The following is a 19,834-nucleotide window of genomic DNA, read 5'->3' on the forward strand; positions in this document are numbered from 1 at the left end:
CTGTGAGATTCTCCAGGCAAGAATACTGGAGTGGGTAGCCATTTCCTTCTCCAGAGGATCTTGCTGACCTAGGGATTAAACCCGGGTCTCCTGCATTACAGGTGGATTCTTTACTGCGGACCACCAGGGAAGCCCTCTAATCAAGATGGCTGGCATCTAAATTTAAAGGCAAAAACGTTTAAATAAAAGGCTAGGTGGGAGGTCAGAGAAAAAGCCCATCCAATGATTAGACACCAGGTCAAACGTGTGTGTGTGAGCTCAGTCATGTCTGACCCTGCGACCACACGGACTGCAGCCCGCCAGCCTCCTCTGTCCATGGGACGTTCTCTTGTCCGTGGCAAGAATACGGGAGTGGGTTGCCATGTATTAAGTCCAGTACTGGACTTAAGCGCCCTTAAGTCACTGGGTTGCCTCCTCCAGGGGATCTTCCCAACCCAGGGATTGAACCCACATCTCCTGCATTGGCAGGTAGATCCTTTAACACAAGCACCATCAAAAAAAAAATGAGCAGATGGACGTCAGACACTTTTACCCTCTCCCATCGTCAAGGCGCCGTGACTGGCGGGCCCAGCATCCTTTCCACTGCAGGAGGGCTGAGCGTCAAGGTGTCTTCACCTCCCGCTCGGGCGGCGGGAGCGCCGAGTGGTTAAGTACGGATGAGTACACGACGATGGCTGCGACTAATCGTTTATTGAATAATGAAACTGACACAACTGATAAAAGGTTTCAATCTTGAGAAAAATGATGGATCGTTTTGCAGTTTACTGGCACTGCCATTGGTGTGACAAACGGTGGGAGAGCCCCAGTTAATCTCCGCACACCTCCAGCCTGAAGAGGCAGCTCCCAGTCGGAGCAGCCAGGTAATCACAAAGAGCTAATGCCACGGCTGCACGGAGCCAGTGAGGGCTAGAGACCGGCGTTTTATCAAGGCTGATCTCCGAATCAATTTGCACAATGGATTTTTTTTTTTTTTGGGTGATCGGCGAGGGAGAGAAAAGAAAGAGCCACAACAAGAAACAAAGATAAGGCCCGGCCAGAGAGCGCACGGTCCTAACGTGGAGAAATGGAACTGTCCGTGGGATCAGAGCATAAATGACTTCTGCCCGGCACGGGGTGGCAGATAGATTTTCTCGGTGGTGAAGTCTGATCTGTGGCATTAGAGTGCCTATCAACGTTGTTTGTCACCAGAGAGCGCAGCGCTGCTGTGCTTGGAATCTGCCTTCTGCCTGCAACCAACACAAGATGTTTATTCTTTTAGTAGATTTTTTTCTGTTATTCTATGGGAGAGTGGAAATTAAATTAAAATTAAAAGATAAGCACCATGAAATTAAAAGGCGCTTACTCCTTGGACGGAAAGTTATGACCAACCTAGATAGCATATTCAAAAGCAGAGACATTACTTTGCCAACAAAGGTCAAGGCTATGGTTTTTCCAGTGGTCATGTATGGATGTGAGAATTGGACTGTGAAGAAGGCTGAGCGCCGAAGAATTGATGCTTTTGAACTGTGGTGTTGGAGAAGACTCTTGAGAGTCCCTTGGACTGCAAGGAGAGCCAACCAGTCCATTCTGAAGGAGATCAGCCCTGGGATTTCTTTGGAAGGAATGATGCTAAAGCTGAAACTCCAGTACTTTGGCCACCTCATGTGAAGAGTTGACTCAATGGAAAAGACTCTGATGCTGGGAGGGATTGGGGGCAAGAGGAGAAGCGGGTGACAGAGGATGAGATGGCTGGATGGCATCACTGACTCGATGGACATGAGTCTGAGTGAACTCTGGGAGTTGTGATGGACACGGAGGCCTGGCGTGCTGCGATTCATGGGGTCGCAAAGAGTCGGACACGACTGAGCGACTGATCTGATCTGATGGGAGAGTGGGGGACAGGGAGTGTGGCTTTAAGGACACTGAATATACAACACTCAAAATAGCACACTTATTTCTATGGTATTACATGTCGTGTCTTATCTTAATTTGGGTACAAATCAAACCAATTCGACAGGCTTTTCTTCTTCCAAGAAACTGACGTAACATGAAAACCGGAACTTGGTGTTCCGGGCCCTCTGCCTCTCCTTCGTGCTTGTATCACCAGATTGGGGGAAAAGTAATTAAAGAAGATAATGCACAGAGTGCAATTAGTATAGAGTTGGCCGAGAAGAAGCAGTCAATATTAGCTGTGATGACGACAATCAACTTCCAAAACAGAAAGGAGCAAGCCTCTACTTACATTACTATAATTGCCCATTGGTAAGGTCAAGACAGACATAAGTACAAGCATGGCAAGATCTCAGTTACACAAACAGAAATGAATATGAGGTGCCCCTGATAAATCACATCATCCCCATTGACTATTCTATAGCATGAAACAGTCGGGGAACACGTCTAAACATAACCAGGAATTTCGGGCAGGAAAAAAATGTTAAATGCAGTAGATTTTTAAAGAGGGACATTCTCTAAGATGACGATGTTTGCGGAGATGAGAGACTGAAACTACACAGTTATTAATTAGGACACATGTGGAAAGTGTGTTATGTAACTTTAAGTGATAAATCAAGGGCTCTTCAACCCAAGCATGAGTGTTGGAGGCATTAAGAGCCTGGGGATCCATGTCTAGTTGGGGACCCTGGGGAAGGTGTCTGTATGAGAAGCACTGCCTTGACAGCCATCATAACCTTCCTTCCAAGGTTAAATAAATTAAGTGGTGGGGGACAGTTTCTTTTCTGTTTGTAAGTGGACAGCTTCTCACATAGTCTTCAAGTTGATAGGTGCTCAGTTGTGTCTGACTCTTTGTGACCCCATGGACTGTAGCCCACCAGGCTCCTCTGTCCATGGGATTGTCCCATGGGGCAAGAATACTGGAGCAGGTTGCCATTTCCTTCTCCAGGGGATCTTCCCAACTAGGGATCAAACCCGGGTTTCCTGCACTGGCAGCAGATTCTTTACCACCGAGCCACCAGCGAAGTCCTCTGGTTCATTAAAGGATTGCAAAGAGTTGGATAGGACCTAGCGACTAGGCACTCACACACACACCCTTTCCTTTCAGCCGAAGTGCGTCTAGAACGCCAAGATGGGGCTAGACTAGACGACACTCTGAAAACTCCTGTCTTTGAGTATCTTGTTGGATTCACGTTTGATAACACAAACTTTGGAAAACACACTGGTTTATATCACCTAAAACCACCCTCGTCCAAAAGAAATACTTTGGAACCCAATCAGTAGCTCACGTGGGCTCTTTCTTCTCGAGCTGGGGACGCCAGCAAGCAGGAGTTTGGTGTCTCCTGCCTTCTCCAGCTTTCCATCTAGGTGAGGGGGCAGGGCCAGCCAATGTGAAATGTTTCAAACAAACAAGTCATGTACACAAAACAGTGTTGTCCCTTGGCAGAAACTGACTGTCAACTGAACTGCCTAGATCAACACGAGTTGAGGAAAAGATCACTGTGTCCCCCACCAAAGGGTCAGCCTTTTAGCGGTACAACCATTGACTACGGACATTCTACACACCCTGCTGTCAGTGCCCAGGGAGAAGAACTCCATGCAGGAACACCGAGTCCGAGATGCAGAGTCTTTGTTAAAGCTTCTGTTTCAGTTCATACACGTGCAAATCCATGCTTTACCATGAAGCGGTTTTTCTTCACCTTTAAGGGTAACTTCTGCCACTACTTGACTAGGGACCTTCTGTAAGCCTGTCATGACATTGCTTGTGACAGTGAAGACATTTCGAAGGTGGCCTCTGGTGGGGGGACAGGCTCCCCAGCCCTGTAAGGGCTGGAGGAAGACAGTGAATGGTTCACCCTGGAGATCTACCAGAAGGGGCTGGAAGAGCCCAAGGAACGGGACCCACTTCTGCGTAGAAGCAGCTCTTATCCACCCCAAAGTACACCAGGAGTGTTCACTGACCCATGGGTGGGTACCGCATTAACAGGCATGGTACTCTGGGTGAGGAGAAGCATCAGCTTCAACGTTTTATCCACACCGCTTAATAGATCTCCTTTGGTGGTTACTGTCTGAAAGTGAAAAAGTCGGTCAGTCGTGTTCAACTCTTTGGGATCCCATGGACTATACAGTTCATGGAATTCTCCGGGCCAGAATAATGGAGTGGGTAGCCTTTCCCTTCTCCAGGGGATCTTCCCGACACAGGGATCGAACCCAGGTCTGCCACATAGCAGGGGGATTCTTTACCAGCTGAGCTACTAGGGAAGGCCGGTTACCATCTACCACCCTTGAGAAACATGGTTTAACTAGACATCCCTTGAGTCAGAAAACAATGTCCCTGGGCCTGTGTTAGGTGAGCCAGTAAAAACTACAAATGTACTGCAAGTGATTTGAGTCCTAAGAGTATTATTTTAATTATGATTTGTAATTTGTTTATTTACATTTGGCTGCGCGGGGTCTTCAGTGCTGCACTCGGGATTCTCTCGTTGGGGTGCGCAGGCTTACCCCTGCGGCGGCTTCTCCTGCTGCAGAGCGCAGGCTCTGGGCACACAGGCTTCAGCAGTCTTGGCGGTGCACCGGCTTAGCGGCCCTGCGACATGTGGAATCTTCTGGACCAGGGATCGAACCCGCGCACCCCGCACTGGCAGGCAGATTCAGACCCACTGCAGCACCAGGGGGGCCAAGAGTACTGTGGTAATACACGCAAACGGAATCCCAAGAAAGGAACTAGGCGCTCCGCCCTACACACACGCATCGCAGAGCTCACGGCACCCTGACCGCAGCTCTAGGCGGCGTCGTCCTGCCATCTTACAGCTGGGAGCTCAGGGCAGGAGACACAACAGACTGGCCCAGGCCCTCCCACCAGTAAGAGGCGGAAACCAGCCCATGATGGCCTGAGTTCCCGACCGGCCCCCCGGCTGCCCGGGATCGCTGCTTTTGCCGTCAGGGCTCCTGATGCTGTTCGGCCGCCTGCCTGCCTGCCTGGACTGGCCGTACACGGCGGGAAGAAACCCCGGGATGACAGAGTGCTGCTGGTCATCGAGGAAGAACAGGACCTCCGGGCACCCGCAGTGCTGGCTGTGTCGCCTTCATGGACAGTGAGATTCTAAGCATTTACAATCTGTGAAGAATCTTTATACTTTTGATCACCTCCCCCCACCCTCCCGCCCCTGACACCAACTCACAATTCAAAAAGATATTAGAGGAGACAAGGAGAGAAACATTTTCCGAAGTTGGAGCAATGACTAGAAATAAAACCCTTCCAAGAAATATTTCAGCAAAAAGAGAAATTTCTTCTTCTTCATTAGAATAAGGAATTGCAGAATGAAATGCCTTAATTACCCATGAAGTGAGATGGCCTTATGTGATTGGCTTTGCTTTAAAAGCACTAGAAGTACCCTGTATTAAATGCTCATGTCTTTTTTCCAGTTGCTGGAAAATTCCCCAGCCCATTCAGCAACCTCTGAAAGTAATCCCACACAGAACAAAACTATTTAAAAACTTTTAAATATTTAATCTACTTTATTTTCAACTGGTAAAGGGATGCGTGTAAAAAGGGATTAGTTTCTCTTTGGCATCCCATCGTGTGCAGTGGTTCTGTAGACCGCCCTTTTTAAAAAAAGTATTTATGTTTTGCTGGGCTGGGTCTCCAGTGCTGTGCGAGCCTTTTCTCTAATTCCAGCGCGTGAGGGCCACTCTCTAGTTGCAGTGTTCAGGCTTCTCACTGCAGAGGCTTCTCTCGCCTCAGAGGACAGGCTCTGGGGCGTATGGGTTTCAGTAGCTGCGGCACACAGGCTCGGGAGCTGCGGTTCCTGGGCTCTAGATCAGGGGTTCAACAGCTGCAGCAGCTGGGCGTAGCTGCCCCACAGCATGTGGGCTCTTCCGGGACCAGGGCCCTAACTTGCGTCTCCTGCACTGGAGGGCAGCTTCTTTACCACTGAGCCACCAGGAAGGCCCTCCGTCTGGGACCTCCCTGGTGGTCCAGTGGCTAAGACTGTGCTCCCGGTGCAGGCAGCCTGAGCTCACCCCTGGTCAGGGAGCTATTACAGATCCTGCATGCCACAACCAAGACCCAGAACAGCCAAATAAATAGTAATGATAATAAAAGGCACGGTTTTCTGATTTAATGTGCTGTTTGGAAAGAATAAATCCTGAAAATACAGGAATATAATTGTGGGGAACAAGCTACAAGATACTGAAATATCTTTATACCGGCTCTTCTCCTCAAGTTCGGAGAGAGAAGAAATATATGGTGGTGGTGGTTTGGTTGCTCGGTCGTGTCTGACTTTTTGGCCTCATGGACTGTAGACCGCCAGGTTCCTCTGTTCATGGGATTCTCTGGGCAAGAATACTGGAGTGGGTTGCCATTCCCTTCTTCAAGGGATCTTCCCGACCCAGGAACTGAACCTGGGTCTCCGGCATTGCAGGCAGATTCTTTCTAGTTTGAGCCATTAGGGAAAATAAACTGTTTGCCTAGGTATTTTACCAGCGATTTATAACAGTGAGGTCAAAGTAAAAGTCAGTTTGTTTGAAACAATAGAGCATCACATAAACATGCATACAGATCATGACATTGATGAGGGACAAGGGTGGAGTTTAATGAGGCCCCCGGAACTGAAACAAGAACACAACTCCTTCCCTGGGGACACGTGGGCCCCACAGGGTCACCAGCCTCGCCTCTGCAACTCTGTTCTGAGTCTCCTCGTGATCTGTCTTGGCCCCTGTCCCTCCAGCAAACAACCTGATGGACTCAAGTCACTGCATTGATCACAACCTGCCGCCTCATACGTTTACTATCTGCGACTCATTTTCCATAGGCGACAGCAACACAGGGGGTTCACACGCTCTCTTAGAATCTCGCCACATTCTGGCAGGAGGTAGAGTCCATTTCTGCTGCCTGGAACCAGGACTAGGTGTTTCCTATGATCACGGTGGAGTGTACGCTGTGTATCCTCCAAGCCTAGGACGCAGCAGGAAACGGGGCTCCTTCCTGGCTGTGTGTCTCTCCCATGACGCTTGCCCCCTGCACTGGGAGGAAGGCTGGCCACGTGGGGATGGGGGTGTGGGAGGGCCCTGTGTAGGTGCCTTGGCCCACAGCCAAGGTCAGACCAGGAGTCAGGCACGTGAGGGACCCGGACTGCAGATGCTTCCAGCCCTAACATGTACAGCCTTCTGGGTGAGGCCCCAGACACCGAGCAGAGAAAAGGCTTCTCAGCTGTTTCTGTCCTAATTTCTGATCCACTGAGGGCAGGGATACTTTTAGGGGAGCGCTCTGCTCTGGCGGCTGGATGCTCCATCTATGGCTGTGTGACTGGCTATGGTGGCAGGGCAAATGCAAAGGGGCAGGTTCTTTTTATTTACTTCCTTAGCTGTGTTGGCTCTCAGTTGTGGTGCACAGATTCTTTAGCCGTTTCAGTCATGTCCGACTCTGGGTTGCTATGCCCTCCTCCAGAGGATCTTCCCAACCCAAGGATGGAACCCGCGTCTCTCCTGTCTCCTGCATCGGCAGGCCAGGTTCTTTCCCACTAGCACCGCCTGGGAAGCCCGAGTAGTTGTGGCACGTGGGCTTATTTGCTCTGCGGCGTGTGGGACCCTAGTTCTCCGACCAGGGATAGAACCCTTGTTCCTCGCATTGTAAGGTGGATTCTTCACCACTGGACCACCAGGCAAGTCTGGCAGGTACTTTTTGAGGGGTAAGACTGCCTTGAAAAGAGCAGCTATGACCCAAATATGAATTCCGGTGTATTTAACAAAACAGTTAACAAAATTTGATCTTTTATAAGTTTGAAATTTGATTTAAGCCAATAAAACTAGGAAAAAAATAAAATCAATACAACAGAGGAGGGACGCTAATGGTAGAGCGCCTGGGACGGAGTAATGACGTCCAGTGGTAAGAGTGTCCTCGGGGGCCGCCACGTCCTGGCGGGTGACCCGCACGCAGATGTGTCTGAACCTTGGTGGTGTGCGTCCTTGACACTGTCCCAGATGACCTTCACCTGAACCACCGCTTCACAGCCCTGACGAGTTGGAATCAGCTGGCGTCTAGGCTCCCCAGAGGCCAGCTGGACCCAGATCTTGGTTTTAAATCAGTGATTTTAGAATCGTCCAGGGAGCTGGCTGGCTGGCCCCTCCCTTGTGCCCGCCTCCATTGGACCAGAGCAATCACGTGGTACCCCTCTCCCCAGAGGTACCACCTGTGACCTGACCCTCCCACTATTATAGGCCTCTCCCGCAGGCGCTGCCTGGCCTGCCAGCATCTTCAGCCCTTCTTCCCCGTGACCGGGGTCCGCTGGCCACCCCATCCTCATCATCTCTTCCACTCCCTCCTGCCTCCAACCACGACTCAAGGTTGGCAGAAAAAAAAAGAAAGAATCGTCTCTGATCTTTAAGATTCTATTTACTCTTGGGCGGCTCATCACTGGGAAGTGATATAAAAATGCAAGTATCTCAGAGAAGATGGAAAAGCTGACCTCTGCCAGCGAACTGAAACGGGAAGAGGTGCCCACGTGCCTTGACTACGCAACTGCTGCTGCTCGGGTAGAGGAGCCGGGCTTTCTGGAGAACATCTGTCCTCAGGTTTAGAGACTGGTTCCTGATGGGGAAGCGTGTGGGCTGATGGGAAATTCCAGAGGCCCTAAGGGAGGCTGTGACTGACTCGGGAAGGCAGGGAAGGGGATCAACTGTCACTCACATACCAATGGAAGGAAGCCTTCACTAAAGGTATTTAGGATTTTCTAAAAAGGAAAACAGAAAGATTTCAAACCACATTAAACTTGCATATTTCTGTAATTAAGAGGCAGTCCAAAAAATGGATTCATTCAACTATAGGAGATCTTCCATTTCCTGCTTTAGATGAAGAAAAAAAGGGAAGTCACAGCAGCAAAAGAAAAGAGGGCAACTGGTAGTTATTCAAAAAGCTATACATACTCCAAACGTCCAGGGCTTCTCTGGTGGCTCAGAGGTAAAGAATCTTCCTGCAATGCAGGAGATGTGGGTTTGATCCCTGGGTTGGGAAGATCCGGCTTCCTGATAGCTCAGTTGGTAAAGAATCTACCTGCAATGCAGGAGACCCGGGTTCGATTCCTGGGTCGGGCAGATCCACTGGAGAAGGGAGAGGTTACCCACTCCAGTATTCTTAGGCTTCTCTTGTGGCTCAGCTGGTAAAGAATCTGCCTACAATGTGGGAGACCTGGGTTTGATCCCTGGGTTGGGAAGATCCCCTGGAGAAGGGAAAGGCTACCCACTCCAGTACTCTGGCCTGGAGGATTCCATGGACCATGGAGTTGCAGAGAGTCGGACGTGACTGAGTGTCTTTCACTTCTTTCACTTTTGGGAAGACCCCCCTAGAAGAGGAAATAGCTACCCTCTCCAGTATTCTTGCTTGGGAAATGCAAGAGGAGCCTGGCGGGCTACAGCCCATGGGGTCACAAAACAGCTGGGTTGACTTATCAACTGAATGACAATGAGCAAAGGTCCCAGACCACCTGCCACAGTGGTGGCTCTTCCTGCGGGCACATTGTCAGGGCACTGCAGGCAGGTGGGTCTCCCCCCGTCCCCCCCAAATTGGGTCACTTTGGGCTGGCGAGTCCTTCCCTCCCTCTCACCTCCTGCTGTAGGAGTCTGATCCCACAATGAAGGAAAAAAAAAATAATGTTTTGAGGGGCGGGATTTAAGAAAGTAGTTGGCTTAAACTGTTTACATTATTTAATTAATCGGCCTTTTTCAGGGTAATTACATGTTAATTACAGGAGGTATTCTGCGCCTGGTGATGATGGAACTGTATTTTCAAGTTATTGGCTCTTTCTCTTTTAATGTGAACATTGGATTCACTTGTTCAGGTAAAATCACCAGGCTGTAAACAGGTTATCATCACGTACGCCAGTTTCTAAAACTCCTACTTTAAACCTTAACCCATTTGCTAATTCTGAATTTGCTATTTTCCAACTGTTACAAGAATACGTTTTTGTCAACACAGCTGGGGTAAAATGACAAGTTTTTAATGGCTTGAGTATTAACTTTATAATTAAGAAATATTCTTTTGAGCCTATTGTATTCAATACAAGTCTCTGCTTTATATGAACTTAAGTCTTAGGGAAAGTCCTAGATAAGCCAAGATTTGTAGTGAGGGAAAACCACTGAAAAGACACATGACCTTCCAAAGGGAGGGTTGGTCACTGTGGAGACTCAGTGGGAGGCTCCTTTGAAAGTCAGAAGAGGACACCCGTGGAGGGTTTCATCACAGGGCTGACGGGTAGCGAGGGGCCAATGACTGGGTGCAGTGATTATTGCCAACAGGTGATTGACCTGGATTTTCTGTTTTGGGATTTTCTCTTTTAAAGACTTATCACTAACTCTAAATTTTGATGGAAGTTATTTTCTTTCCATGACAGTGAGAAAGAATAAATCCTCTGTGTGTGTATGTGTGTGTGAGTGTATTCGTGTATCTGTGTGTATGAGTGCATTCGTGTGTATGTGAGTGTATTTGTGTGTGTCTGTGTGTGTGTGCATTCGTGTGTGTGTGTGTGTGAGTGCATTCGTGTGTGTGTATGTGAGTGCATTTGTGTCTGTGTGTGAGTGAGTTTGTGTGTCTGTGTGTGTGAGTGCATTTGTGTGTCTGTGTGTGTGAGTGCATTTGAATGTCTGTATGTGTGAGTGCATTTGTGTGTCTGTGTGTTGAGTGCATTCGTGTATGTGTGTGTGTGAGTGCATTCGTGTGTGTGTATGTGAGTGCATTTGTGTCTGTGTGTGAGTGAGTTTGTGTGTCTGTGTGTGTGAGTGCATTTGTGTGTGTCTGTGTGTGTGAGTGCGTTTGAATGTCTGTATGTGTGAGTGCATTTGTGTGTCTGTGTGTTGAGTGCATTCGTGTATGTGTGTGTGTGAGTGCATTCGTGTGTGTGTATGTGAGTGCATTTGTGTCTGTGTGTGAGTTTGTGTGTCTGTGTGTGTGAGTGCATTTGTGTGTGTCTGTGTGTGTGAGTGCGTTTGAATGTCTGTATGTGTGAGTGCATTTGTGTGTCTGTGTGTTGAGTGCATTCGTGTATGTGTGTGTGTGAGTGCATTCGTGTGTGTGTATGTGAGTGCATTTGTGTCTGTGTGTGAGTTTGTGTGTCTGTGTGTGTGAGTGCATTTGTGTGTGTCTGTGTGTGTGAGTGCATTTGAATGTCTGTATGTGTGAGTACATTTGTGTGTCTGTGTGTTGAGTGCATTTGTGTATGTGTGTGTGTGAGTGCATTTGTGTGTCCGTGTGTGTGAGTACACTTGTGTGTCTGTGTGTATGAGTGTATGCAGAACATGAAGTTAAGGACTCCAGTAGTTTCTCTCAGGGCTGCTGAGTGACCATGCCTACAGTACACCCTGATTCTGCAGAGTCAACTGAAGAGGAAAACCACTCCCGCTGCACAAAGAAGACCGGTCCAAATGAAAACCAAGTCAAAGAACGAAGCTATAACACCCACTCCTCAGTCATGAAGAGTCAAATCAGGGTATCGAGGTACCCAGTGTGTAACTCAAGATTCCGCCTTCTACAGCTCCCATACGGGGTGCACCGAGCCCTTGGGAATTTCCTAAAGTAAATCTACCCTGAACATTCACTGGAAGGACTGACACTCAAGTTCTAATACTTTGGCCGCCTCATTGGAAAAGACCCTGATGCTGGGAAAGATTGAGGGCAGGAGGAGAAGGGGGCAACAGAGGATGAGATGGTTGGATGGCATCATTGACTCAATGGACATTCTACATATCAAGAATCTGAATTTGGAAGCAAAAAATCTTGACTTATGACAGTTTTTTCTCAAACGTATTAACATGTGCTTAACCAGTAGTTTCATAATAGGCAGCATCAAGCAATCATTCTGGCAGGAAAAAAATCCCATCCTTTCAAATATCACTAGGCTTGGAGACTGATTGGAGGAGGAAATGGCAACCCACTCCAGTATCCTTGCCTGGAGAATCCCATGGACGGAGGAGCCTGGTCAGCTACAGTCTGCCGGTCCATGGAGTCGCAAAGAGTCAGACACGAATAAGCGACTGATGCTTGGAGACCGGTAACAGGGGGTACACAGCTGGAGAGAGGGCGAGGGGACAGGGGACAGTCCTCTGGGCACAGGCAGCAGAGGTCACCACACCCAGGCACGTGGACACACTCCCCACAAGGACTAAAGGCGGGCCAGTGGATGGCAGGAAGAACTCATTACTTCTTTTCCTACAGACGGAAATATCTCTAGCTAATTAAAGCTTTTTGCCGAGACGGAAACTCACCGACAAGAGATCTATCTCCCCAAGCTTGAGACGGCACCTGGATTAATTCAGGAACCTGAACCACCGAGGTCCCGTCCCTGAGGTCCTCCCCAGGCTACACGTGTGCTGGGCGGCCAGTGCCGTGAAACACATCCAGCATTCTCCAACACGCTCCCATTAAACAGAAATTAGATGGAGACAAGGGAAGCCTACAAAATTGACTAGGAGTTCGGATGCTCTCAACGGCTAATGTGTCCGTTTTTCACCTGAAGTCCTCTCCAAATGCAGTTTTGCTATTAGGCAAAACTCAAAGAAAGGTAATCAATTCCAACGAAAAAAGCACTTATCCTGGGAGGACGGTGTGTGTGGCGCTTCAAACCCCCTGGCTGCCTGCCAGAACCCAGACAAGAGCCATCAATGTCTCTGACTAGGCGAGGAGCACAGGGGCCATGCATAATTGACTAGAAGATGGGCTAGAACGGTGGCCAATCAGCGGGTGATCAGAAACGCGTGGAATATTCAGCACCACTTGATTACATGGAGGCTTGTCCTTTCGCTCTCCTCACGAAATCTCTTCAAGGTCCAGAGTACTGTAATAAGATCATTACTGTCAAGCGGTACGGATCGCAGGCAATGAGTCTTCGGATAGGAACTCATACTTCACAAGCTCTCGCGGTCTGTCTCTCTCTCTCTCTTTTTTTTTTTTTTGTATTTTACTGCATGCAGAGGCGGCAAGGCGACGAGGTGGCAGATAATGATCACATCACCGCACGGCAACTAGAAAGGCACTTTTAAGAAGAAGCAGGGAGACATCAGCTGAAGAGAAACTAAAACATTTTCCCTCCTGCTTTTTTTTTCCCCCTCCTTTTAAAAAAATTAAATAGAATTAAACTGTGTGCGGCAGTGGCTTTCATGAACTCGGAGATAATGTCATTGAATTTAACCATTTGAGAGATGCTCTTGCGGCAGCAAAGCCCATTACCCCACAGACAAATGGCCAATTTTCTCCATGTCCCGAGTACAAAAGGAGGCTTGTTAGGTTGTGTGTGCATCTCAGGGGTGACGACTGAAGTTTTTCGCCGTACCTTCTTCTTTCATTGGCGGTTAACATCCTGGGCTTAATACCTGCGGCCCCGTCATGTGTCTGAGATGAGAAAGGGGTGGAGTTGAAAGGCAGGGGCGCATTAGCAAAGATTCCTAAATAAACACACCGAGTTCATCTCAAGCCACACCCGCTCGAGGGCGAGTGCCTGGAGATCAGACCGGCCAGCAAGATGAGACGGACATCTGATCAGACTTAGATCAGCCCAAGGCAGGGTTCCAATGAATGACGGGGAGCGAGATCAAAAGCTCCCCTCCTGCCTCCGACTGTCCTTAAACACGCTAACTCCCCAACTCCAAAAGCCCACAAAGGACATCGTCCTCATAATGAACTTAAAAGCTGGGCTGACTGCCTCTGAGTCAAACATCCTTAAGTCCAAAAAAAGTTACGTCATGTCCCTTGGACGTTCTCTAATCCTGTGTGTTCTAATTGTCTGCAAAGCAGCTGAGGTAGTGATCCTCAGTCTTCCTGGAATGTACACCCCCTGCCACAGACGCATGCAGCAAGAGCCATGTTGTCTGTGAAGAAGCCGTGTCATAACGGGGTCCCGAGAAAAGAGGCTGAGGTCAAAGCTAGTAAAGGAATCGCTGCTTCCAGGTTCTTTAAGGGCCATTGTGGGGGTGGTGGGCACCCGGCTGCGATGGGGAGAAGCCTCTCCAGGAGCCTCAGGGCTGAGCCATGCCTGCAGAAGACTCCTCGTCACGCCTGAGCCACTGAGGGCCTGGCCAGGTGGACAGCACAGGTAGATGCAAGGCAGATCATGCAGACTTCTGAGTCCCAGAGGCCTGAGGCAGACCCCCAAGTCACACTCACCTGCCCGCCTCTGGCAAATCACTTCACGTCACCCAACTATAGTCCTCACTTGGGAAAACAGTAGATAACGCCACCTCCCTGTCTGACACTATGGGTTGTATGAAGGATGCAATGAAGTAACACCTGTTTAAGAGCAGTCACTGAACCACGGCTTCCTCCCTGGGGGCTTAGAGACCTATTCCAACAAGGGACCCAAGACCCTGGGGAGGGTGAGGGCAGTGAACACAGTGGGTGGTGATTTGCAGAGTGACTGGATCCAAGAATCCCACACACAGGAAGAGGTCACAGGCTTTATGAACTGAACGTCTGTGTCCTCCCAAAGTTCGTCTGCTGTTCATCACCCGCAATGTGATGACATCTGAAGATGATGGTGGGGCCCAAAGAACATGGTTAATGCCTTTCCAAGAAGGGGAGAGAGAGCGCTCTCTGTGCATCGAGGAAAGGCCATGGTGAGAAAGCTGACCCTGCAGGCCAGGAACCCAGTGGGCCTGCACCTTGATCTTGAACGATGCAGCCTCCAGAATGGAAAGGAATAACTTTCTGCTGTTTAAGCCACCTGGTCTGCGGTTCTGTAATGGCAGCTAAACCAGACTGAGACCCAAATCATATGGAGTTTTTATTTGATATTTCCCGTTTGCCGAGTTGCTTTTACACAGACTGCATTTTGCATTTCGTCTCCATCCTTTTTGTTGGTATGTTTTATATCTTCAGGAAGAGGAATGAAGTCGCCTCTACACGTGAGATAAAACACAGCCTCGTTTCATTATTGTTAGGGCCGGGGGCACAGAGGCAGCGTACTCAGCTAGAACATCTGAGTACAAGCCTCCTGGGTGCCTTTATCTCCTGAAGTCGCCCGGACGCTTGTGTCTAATGTAGAGCATCTGCGGGTCTGGGGGCTGCGTGAGGCAGAGACTGAAGAGATGTAGACATGCCATCATGTCTATCTTCTGAGCATAACAGCTTCTGTTTGCATCCCTTTGTGATAAGATACACGCGGAAGGCAAAAGGAGAAGAAGGACACAAGCCATCCGATGGCGAAGAACACACCAGTGGCCCGCGCTCGGCCTGCCCTTCCTGGACGTTGGTCTGAGCAGATCACGTCACACTCCCGATTTCATGGCTAATGAAACGCTCTCCAAAGACTCTGACAGCTCTACCATTATTCTGAGAACATCAAGAAGGTGAGAAATTATCTGAGGATCCCCTAAAAGTCAGTTTGACTTGGGAGGGGTCTCTCCACCCAGGCAGAAATCCAATTCAGGGCTCCTGAAGGACAACGCCCATCCTGGGTTCTGCTGATGGACACTGGAGGCTGTGAGAGGCTTGTGCAGAAAAAGGACTCCAAGCTTTAGGGTCAGTAAAAGGAGGGCTCTGCAGCAGACCTGCACACGTAGAAAGCAAGCTTGAGAACAGTCTGCATTTTTCAAAGGCGAGTCTGCTCGTCTGTATGGCAGGCAGTGGAGTGTGTCCTGCTGCACCAGGGGTGTCTGTGGCTGGAGCTCCAAGCCACCTGTGTGTGTGTGCTCAGCTGCTTCAGTCGTGTCTGACCCTTTGTGACCCCATGGAGACTGTAGCCCCACCAGGCTCCTCTCTCCGTGGGATTCTCCAGGCAAGACTACCAGAGTGGGTTGCCACGCCCTCCTCCGGGGATCTTCCTGACCCAGGGATCAAACCCACGTCTCTCACGTCACCTGCACTGGCAGGCAGGCTCTTTACCACTGGCGCCACCTGGGACGCCCCCAAGCCGTCTTATACCACGATTTCTCATGTGTTCACTTTTTGTGCTTTCCTCCCTTTTTTTTGAATAGCAGATATTTCACGCTGGTGCCTCCAGGACCCAAGGTGCTAGGCTGGGGTCCCTTGGGCTTCCTGCACAGGCTGCTCCGGTGGCCGCCGTTTGTTTACAGACCCACTTTTCCACTGGACAGTGGGCATTCTGAAGGCAGGGGCCACCTCAGTCACTCTTCCATCCAGTCCTAGGCATAGCTCTTGGCCTGCACTAGGTGATTAATGCACTTTCATGGAACTCAATCTAACGCTTTCGTTTGCGTGTACTTTAAAAAAAAAAAAAAAAGGACCAAAAAGCCCTTCTCTTGTTGTCGGCTCATCATGATGGGAATCGTCTGATCTGGCTTCTCCTGCTGTGATCAACTCATCTTTGTTTATTTCCGACCCGCAGCCTTCCACAAAGGATCTGTGAGCGCTGCCAGCTTCTGTGTGTTTGTGCTGGAAGGACTGAACCCTGCAGGATGGCTTTTGAGTCAACTGCGCCCCATCTAGGATGTCAATGTCTAGAGTAAACCCACATCTACTCAATTTTAGCAAGTTCATTCTTGTGGAAGCTGGAGTTACCACCTGAGAACTCTCTCAGGAAAAATGATCTGGTTTGTGGGGAGTAGGCAAGTCCATCAGGATATCCAGTGTTTCCTACCACGTCTGCCTCAAGGGCAAAGAACCCCAGCCATCCTGGCCCCCTCATCAAAGGTCCTGCGTTGTAGGGAAATCTTCTAGGAAGATGTTACAGTTCTCTTTATTTCACATTCACTCTAATTAACTACTCAGTTCAAAGATTCAGAGGCACTCCAACTAGTTTCCTAACAAGGAGGTTCCGTGAAGGAGTCTTTACTGCTAGGAGGAAATACGGTTGATCGTGGAATTTTGATGGAGAGGATGGTGGAGACCTCTGACTGGCTTTCCTTCCACGGACGGCAGCTGCCAAGATTATAACACGGAGCAGACACACTGCTGCAGCGTTTACAAGGTAGGAGATCCAAGAGTGACCCATGATGGCGACGCCTGACGGCTTTCAGTCTTCTCTGATTTTCACTGCTGCTGCTGCTGAGTCGCTTCAGTCGTGTCCGACTCTGTGCGACCCCACAGACGGCAGCCCACCAGGCTCCCCCTTCCCTGGGATTCTCCAGGCAAGAACACTGGAGTGGGTTGCCATTTCCTTCTCCAATGCATGAAAGTGAAAAGTGAAAGTGAAGCCGCTCAGTCGTGTCTGACTCTTAGCGACCCCATGGACTGCAGCCTACCAGGCTCCTCCATCCATGGGATTTTCCAGGCAAGAGTACTGGAGTGGGGTGCCATTGCCTTCTCCGACTTCCCCCACTAACCACTTCCAAATAACACAAAATCCCATGAGAAAGGCCCCATAGTGGCAGGTTCTTGGTCATCATCATGTTTCTTGGCAGTCACGTGTCCTCCATTGCGTGTAACATGGAGCAACCAGCGTGTTAACTGTGCCCACAGAGGAAAGGTCAGAGCATCATGGTGAAAAGACGCCTGAATAACAAAAGAAACAAACTGCCCTGCCAAATCCCCAAATGACCCAGCAATGCTCCCAACTGCCCGACACTCAGCATCACCCACTGGTCACGGATGAACCTGAGCCCCCACACACCTGCAGCTGCTGCTTTTCTGTAAAAATGAGTATGTAGGGAAAAAAGTTGTACCATGCTCCTGCAGAATTCTTCATTTCCTCTCCAAGTGTCTTCCAAAATATCAACTAATTAAAAAAACTTTCTTCCTATGATGAAAGGACACTGATCAATTACAGCAACATCTGTTTTCTTGCGGGAAGGAGGAGAAGGGGACGACAGAGGAGGAGATGGGGACGACAGAGGAGAAGACGAGGACGACAGAGGAGGAGACGGTTGGATGGCATCACCGACTTGATGGACATGAGTGAGTAAACTCTGGGAGTTGTTGATGGACAAGAAGGCCTGGCGTGCTGCAGTCTATGGGGTCACAAAGAATTGGACGTGACTGAGTGACTGAACTGAACTGACTGAAGTGAAAATGAAACTGTTTTGTGACGAATTCAATCACTACCACTGGGGTTTTAGGCTGCTGTAAATAATGACATTTAATCAAAGAGTGATGCCTTTTGTGGCATTTTATTAACTAAGATAACCATTGTGTATTACATTTGCAGAATCTAACATGAAGTTCTACCTGTTAGCTCTCCCTGACTTTTACAACTCACTGCTGGTTTATCTTTCTTCTGGACCACCCGTGCCCTTCTTACATATTCTGCCTGAAATCACAGGTATAGTCCTTGGGGCATATCTTATTAAAAAAATATATTTATTTATTTTCTTTTGTTGTGATGCACATCGAGCACACGAGCTCAGCAGCTGCAGTGAGTGGGCTTAGTACCTCCTCGGCATGTGGGACTCTGGTTCCTGGTTTCCTGACCAGGGATTGAACCGGCATCCCCTGTACTGGAAGGCGAACTCTCAACCACTGGACCACAAGGGAAGCCCCCTTGGTGTGTGTCTTATTCCCATATTAAGGCACTGAATGCCTTGGGGTGAGAGAGGAACTGATTTTTATTTGTCTTGTTTCCCACTGAGCCAAACACACAGAGCTTCCTCTGTGCTTGTTGTATGGTATTTGATGAAAGAATAAAATGATTCACAACTTTAGCTTGTGCTTTGAAAGAATGGAGGAAGACTAAGTCTCATCTGACCTCTGCTAACTGGAGATAATGAAATTTGTAACCATGCTGGAGGCCTCACTTCGGATGGCTTAGTGGGTGCAGCTGCGATGCGCAATTCATTGTGATGTTTCCTCTACCGAGTAATATTTCAGTGTTCATCCACGATCAACCATACAATGGGTCTAAAAAGACTCAGAATGAACAACCAAGGGATGGAGATGAGAAGGATAAAATAAATTCCCTTCTGAGACCTTTAGAACAAAGCACCAAGAACCCAAGGGGACAAAAAAAAAATTAAAAAATCAAACAAAAAGAAAACAATAACGAAGAAACAAACAAAAACCCCAACAACAACAAGATTTCTGAGTCCTCTCTTGTATAATAAGATTGGGTAAATCCAGACTGGTCCCGCATTTTTAAAGAAACATCTTTTCTCTACCACCTCTGAATTTGATGATCCATATAAAAGTCAGGGTCTTTACATGGAATCTGAGAAATATCAAGGAAGCCACTCTGCCTGCCCCACTCCTAGATTTAAAAGCCGCTCCACACACCTCAAAGACTTGCTTTTTGCCTGGTGGAAAGAGCTTGAGGCAGAGAATCAAGAGACAGTTCTGTCACCTACCAGCAACCTGACCCTGGACAAGAAAGCCACTTAACCTCTCTCTACTTCTGCCTTTTCACTGGGGAAACAGGGAAATTAACGCCTGATGCAAACTTGCATGAATGTTATAAAACTAACGAGAACTACCCGATTCGGGACCCGGAACCGGGACTGCAGAGATGACTGGCACAGTTTCAGCCATGATAACCTCTCTCCTGGACCCTGGATAAGAAGAATACCCAGAACGGATGGCAACTCAAAGGCAACGGCAAAAGATGGCAAGTCATTAATGATCTGCAAAATCCCCACTGCCCACGGGATATCCAGGCACACGCCCTTCAACTTGACTCTGGCCATGAGCCCAGGGTCCCCGGGGCTCGCATCCTTCCATAACTTAGGTTTCACTACGGTGGCCCGACCAGTGCTGAACTTGCCGTAGGGGGACCTGGAACCTTGCCTCTCAGGGCAGCCCTGGCTCGGACGAAGTTTTCCTTTTAATATCTGAACCAAAATCCGCTTCCCTGAAGGTCTCACCCACTAGTCCCAGTGATCTCCATCAGGGCCACCCAGGACGCGCTGGGACCGTCTTTCCATGCCCTCATGCCCCCTCGTGCTGGCTCACTGCCTTCCTTTCCCACATCTGAGTTTATGTTTCTTTTTTTTAAAAAAACTTTTATATTGGGGTACAGCCAATTCACAGCGTTGTGAT

At 48.9% G+C, this 19,834-nt stretch overlaps 1 protein-coding gene and 1 long non-coding RNA gene across 13 annotated transcripts in view; one reads left to right on the plus strand and one right to left on the minus strand.

Moving 5' to 3' along the window:
• The window catches only part of AGAP1 (ArfGAP with GTPase domain, ankyrin repeat and PH domain 1), a 572,168-nt gene that overhangs the window by 103,596 nt on the left and 448,738 nt on the right, over positions 1-19,834 (minus strand). For 2 of the 12 annotated variants that reach the window (XM_086376778.1, XM_086376759.1), the window contains one exon: positions 10,812-12,950. The exons of the other annotated variants lie outside the window; for them this stretch is intronic. In XM_086376778.1, the coding sequence (XP_086232904.1) occupies positions 12,940-12,950 (11 nt within the window). In that variant the 3' untranslated portion in view covers positions 10,812-12,939. Of the gene's footprint in view, positions 1-10,811; positions 12,951-19,834 lie in introns of those variants that run through there. 12 annotated transcript variants of the gene reach the window in all.
• On the plus strand, positions 8,521-10,467 carry LOC147374897 (uncharacterized). The gene is made up of 3 exons (XR_015155033.1): positions 8,521-8,646; positions 9,675-9,764; positions 10,317-10,467. It is a non-coding gene; the product is annotated as an uncharacterized LOC147374897 (long non-coding RNA).

The sequence above is a fragment of the Bos grunniens genome, chromosome 3, assembly GCF_055505025.1.
Source record: "Bos grunniens cultivar Pamir isolate PY7600 chromosome 3, Bosgru_T2T1.0, whole genome shotgun sequence".
Taxonomy (NCBI): Eukaryota; Metazoa; Chordata; class Mammalia; order Artiodactyla; family Bovidae; genus Bos; species Bos grunniens.